General features: G+C 46.8%; 1 protein-coding gene across 2 annotated transcripts in view; it reads right to left on the bottom strand.

Moving 5' to 3' along the window:
• Positions 1-309: 309 nt before the first annotated feature.
• Positions 310-5,524, bottom strand: part of LOC138366672 (peritrophin-1-like) — a 21,040-nt gene continuing 15,825 nt past the window's right edge. For both annotated transcript variants that reach the window (XM_069327933.1, XM_069327932.1), the window contains exon 3: positions 310-510. In XM_069327933.1, coding sequence (XP_069184034.1) covers positions 481-510 — 30 coding nt within the window. In that variant the 3' untranslated portion in view covers positions 310-480. The remainder of the gene's footprint in view (positions 511-5,524) is intronic.

A 5,524-nucleotide genomic window follows, 5' to 3' on the forward strand; every position in this document is an offset into this window, starting at 1 on the left:
TATACCCAACAGGTGTCAACAGCTGTGCTACACCCAACAAGCAAGACTTCACACACGAATGCAAACTTTTCATCAGAAAATCCATTTCCCAAAGTGGGAGCCTTAACTCTCTCTCTCGTACCCCTCAGACAGCGCCACACTGGGCTAAACAAACAACACATTGTTCGTGTCATTAACACAACCTCACCGCCTCTTCCAGTGTCAAGAGAAACTACTAAATCAGAAAGTCATGTTAATTCTGCCAGGTAGCAAGAGAAACTACCACATTAAGAGGGTCAGGTTTATTCTCTGTCAATAGAAACTACGAACTGAGATGGCAATGTTTATTCTCTGGTCGTTAGAGGGAGGTAATTCTGCTCCACCTGGTGGGTGATAGTCGTTATGGATGCTTAAGCCGTAGCCCTGCTGGTCGAGACGATTGTTGACGTCACATGAAGCGTGCTGCTATTGGTGGACTGGTGCCGTGACGTCATTCATGCTTCAGGGAATTGGTCGTGTTCCACAGTCAACCTGAAGAGGGAATTGTTATAGTTTAAGATTTTTATATTAATATATATACATAAAAATATATATATATATATATATATATATATATATATATATATATATATATATATATATATATATATATATATATATATATATACGTGTGTGTGTGTGTATGTGTGTGTGTGTGTGTGTGTGTGTGTGTGTGTGTGTGTGTGTGTGTGTGTGTGTGTGTGTGTGTGTGTGTGTGTGTGTGTGTGTGTGTGTGTGTGTGTACTCATCTATTTGATGAGCTTTGGCTCTTTGGTCCCGCCTCTCAACCGTCAATCAACTGATGTACAGATTCCTGAGCCTACTGGGCTCTATCATATCTACATTTGAAACTGTATGGAGTCAGTCTCCACCACACCACTGCCTAATGCATTCCATCTGTTAACTACTCTGACACTGAAAAAGTTCTTTCTAACGTCCCTGTGGCTCATTTGGGTACTAAGTTTCCACCTGTGTCCCCTTGTTCGCGTACCACCAGTCTTGAATAGTTTATCATTGTCTACCTTGTCATTTCCCCCTGAAGATTTTGTAGGTAGTGATCATGTCTCCCCTTACTCTTCTGTCTTTCAGTGTCATAAGGTGCATTACCCGCAGCCTTTCCTCACATGCCTGAGTTCATGCCTTTTAGTTCTGGGACTAGTCCAGTGGCATAACTCTAACTTTTTCCAGCTTCGTCTTGTGCTTGACAAGGTACGGGCTCCATGCTGGGGGCCACATACTCCAGGATTGGTCTTACATATGTGGTATAAAAGATTCTGAATGATTCCTTACACAGGTTCCTGAAGGCTGTTCTGATGTTAGCCAGCCTCGCATATGCCGCATACGTAATTCTTTTTATGTGGGCTTCAGGAGACAGGATTGGTGTGATATCAACTCCTAGATCTTTCTCTCTGTCCGTTTCATGAAATACTGCGTCTCTTATTCTGTATCCTGTGTCTGGCCTCCGGTTTCCACCGCCTAATTTCATTACTTTGCATTTACTTGGGTTGAACTTTAGCAGCCATTTGTTGGACCCTTCTTTCAGTCTGTCTAGATCATCCTGTAGCCTCCTACTATCATCCTCTGTTTCAATCCTCCTCATAATTTTTGCATCATCAGCAAACAGTGAGAAGAACGAGTCTATACCCTCTGGGAGATCATTTACATATATCAGAAACAGTATAGGTCCAAGGACTGACCCCTGCGGGACTCTAGATGTGACGTCTCGCCAATCTGAGACCTCACCCCTCACAATGACTCGTTGTCTTCTGTTGCTTAGGTACTCCCTTATCCATGGAGTACCTTCCCTTTCACTCCTGCCTGCATCTCCAGCTTTTTCACCTACCTCTTGTGTGGTACTGAATCAAAGGCTTTCTGGCAATCCAAAAATATGCAGTCTGCCCACCGCTCTCTTTCTTGCCTGATTTTTGTTGTCTGGTCGTAGAATACAATTAACCCTGTGTGGCAAGACTTGCCATCCCTCAACCCATGTTGATGCTGTGTTACAAAGTTCTTTCGCTTCCGATGTTCCACTAGCTTTTTTCGCACAATCTTCTCCATCAGCTTGCATGGTATGCAAGTTAGGGACACTGGCCTGTAGTTCAGTGCCTCCTGTCTATCCCCCTTTCTTGTATATCGAGACTAGATTAGCTGCTTTCCAAATTTCTGGCAGTTTCTCTGTTGCCAGTGATTTGTTATACACTATGGAGAGTGTCAGGCACAGTGCTTGTGCTCCTTCCTTTAGTATCTAAGGTTAGATTCCATCTGGGCCTATAGCCTTTATCACATCCAACTCTAGCAAAAGCTTCCTTACTTCCCCACTGGTAATCTCAAACTCTTCTAGTGTTTCCTGGTAAACTATTCCCTCTCTTATCTCTGGAATTTCTCCTTGCTCTACCTTCTGGAATTTCTTATTCAATTCCTCACACACTTCCTTGTCGTTTGTAGTGAATCCTTCTGCCCTTATCCTTAATTTCATTACCTGTTCCTTTACTGCTGTTTTTCTCCTGATGTGGCTATGCAGCAATTTAGGTCGAGTCTTTGCCTTGCTTGCGATGTCATTTTCGTATTGTCTTTCTGCCTCTCTTCTCATCCTGACATATTCATTCCTGGCATTCTGGTATCTTTTTCTGCTTTCAAGTGTCCTGTTATTCCTATAGTTTCTCCATGCCCTTTTACTTTGCTGCTTAGCTAGCCTACATCTCTGATTAAACCATGGGTTTCTCATCTTCATTTCATAGTTTTCCTTTTCGACTGGGACAAACTTGCTTGCTGCTTCCTTGCACTTCTGCGTGATGTAGTCATGCTGAAGACATGCACCCATCATGTCTTGGGCCGTCTTTCCCCTGAGCTCTGTTTTATGTTCTATCTGTTAGGAATTTGGTTATCACCTCATAGTTTCCCTTTCGGAATGCCAGCCTTTTGTTTTCAGTACCCCTCCTCGAGTTCAGTAACCCATCCTCAACCAGATACTCAAAGACCAGTACACTGTGGTTTCTCGTTCCTACTGGGGCCTCGAAACCGATTTCCCTTATGTTGGAGTCATTCAGAGTGAAGACTAGGTTGAGTCTCACTGGTTCATCGTTTCCTCTCATCCTTGTGGGTTCCCTGACATGTTGGCTTAGAAAGTTTCTTCTCGCCACCTCCATTAGTTTGGCTCTCCGTGTATCCTCCTCTCCGTGCGGCTCCTTGTTCTCCCAGTCTATTCTTCCATGATTGAATTCCCTCATGATGAGCAGATGGGATCTATTTCTACAGGCAGCAGAGGCTGCCCTCTCAATTATAGTGTTAACTGCTATGTTGTTGTTGTCATACTCTTGTCATGGTCTTCTGTCATTTGGCGGAGAGTTATATATCACTGCTACTACTATTTTTGGTCCTCCTATTGACATGGTGCCTGTTATGTAGTCTCTGAATCACTTGCAGCACAGGATGACCATCTCCTTGAAGCTCCATTCCTTTGTCATTAGTAGGGCCACTCCACCTCCTCCCCTTCCTTCCCTCTCTTTCCTTAATACAGTGTAGTCCTGGGGAAACACGGCATTTGCTATGATTCTTGAGAGTTTTGTTTCTGAGAGTCCGATTACACCTGGGTTCACTTCTTGTGCTCTTTCCCTTAGTTCACTTGCCTTGCATGTGATCCCATCTATGTTCGAGTACATCACCCTGAAACTGACTCTCTTCTGTCCTTTCTCAGATTCTGTTGCTTCCCATGAAACAGGGAAACAGGGCGGGACCGGGATGGAAGGGCCTATGAAGGGGGACCTGGGGGATCTGGGGTGTGTGGGGGTCTAGGAGGATCTGGTACGGGGGTGGGCGGGTGTAGAAGGAAGGGTTTGGGGGGAAGGTTGGTGAGGAAAGAGGGCTTGGGGGTGGGGAGGAGGGGGTGGCTTGGAGGGTGAGAGGGGGAAGCTTGGGGGAGTGGGTGAGAAGGGGAGGCTTTGGGGAGTGTGGGAGAAGGGGAGGCTTGAGTGGGTATGGGAGGAGGGAGGGCTCGGGGGATGGGGGGGGGGAATGGCGAGCTTGGGGGGCATAAAAGGAAGGAGAGCTTGGGGTGGGGAGGTTGGGGAAAAGGGAGTGCTGAAGGGAATGAGGAAGAAGGGAGGGCTTAGGAGAGTGGGGGGAGAATGGAGGGTTTAGGAGGGTGGGGGATACAGGAGGGTTTAAGGGGGGTGGGAGACAATGGAGGACTTGGGGTGAAGGAGAATGGAGGGCATGGGGGATTAGGGAGGGCTTGGGGGGTGGGGAAGACGGGAGATCCTGGGTAGGAGGGGAGTGGGGGAGGGTATCCAAGGTGGGCCCATTGAGCACCAGGGGTTGGGGCAGGTAGGGCATCTATTGAGTGGAGGATGGGGGAGGTGCTTCTCTCACTGTGTCTGTTGAGCTGCTTATGGAGGGTTCCCCTCTCCTCTCTGGGATTGTAGGGCTCGGAGTTGTGGCTCCCAGATTTCTTTATTTCTCCCTGCGCTCCCTCCTCGCGGCTGCTGCCCTCATTCTCTCGTCCCTGTCATATCCCTCTGCAGGAATACTTTTTCGCATTTCTGTACATTTGCTAGTCTGCTCTTCCTTGCTAACAAGTCCTGTTTTGTTCTCTCGCTCGTGAATACCATCTTTATCACTCGGTCTCTGTCCTTGTTGTACTGTCCGATCCTGAAAACCTTTTCAATATTTTGGTCAGCCCTCTCCATCTTTACCCCCTTAAGGATCTCATTAACTTCATATTTGTCCTTGTCTCTCCTTTCCACTGGCCTGGTCCCTGTTTGCTCCTTAATGCCTACTATTACTACCTCTCTTTTTTCGCTCTATCAGCTGGATAGTACATCCAGCTACTTCCTGAGAAGAAGCCACTTCCTTGGCAACTTCCCTAACAGCAGACCTAGCTTCTGGGGTCTTTTTAAACAATTCTGCAAATGAGGGTTGTTTTGTAGATGTCCCCTAAACAGTAGCATCACCATCTTCTTGAGGGATGGTTTGTGTCTGGTATTGGGGAGAAGTCTCCTTCAGGCTTCTTATCTCCTTCTTTGCTGCCCTTAGTTCATCCTGCAGGTTGGTTACTCATTACCCTCAATCCTTCATGGAATTCATTCCACATTTGCTGGAATGTTACCCTAATCCATGCTTCCTGTTCCTCCCCATCCTCTGAGTTTGTCCCTACCATGTTTGTCTCCCTGCGGTTGCTTCCCCGAGTTAGTCTCCCTGTCATGTTTTTTTCCCTATGAGAGAGATAGAAGGGAGGAGAGAGAGGGGGAGAGAGAAGGGGGGGAGAGAGAGAGAGAGAGAGATGAGAGAGAAAGTGGTGGGTGAGAGAGAGATAAGAGAGAAGGCGGGAGAGAGAGATGAAAGAGAAGGAAGGAAGGATATTATCAGGGGAAAGCGCCAACAAGCCATTATGACTATATAGAACTTGGAAAGGGTCAGGATAAGGATTTGGGATGGGACGGGGGAGGGAGGAATGGTACCCAACCACTTGGACGGTCAGGGATTGAACACCGACCTGCATGAAGCGAGA

This window comes from Procambarus clarkii, chromosome 20 (genome assembly GCF_040958095.1).
Source record: "Procambarus clarkii isolate CNS0578487 chromosome 20, FALCON_Pclarkii_2.0, whole genome shotgun sequence".
Taxonomy (NCBI): domain Eukaryota; kingdom Metazoa; phylum Arthropoda; class Malacostraca; order Decapoda; family Cambaridae; genus Procambarus; species Procambarus clarkii.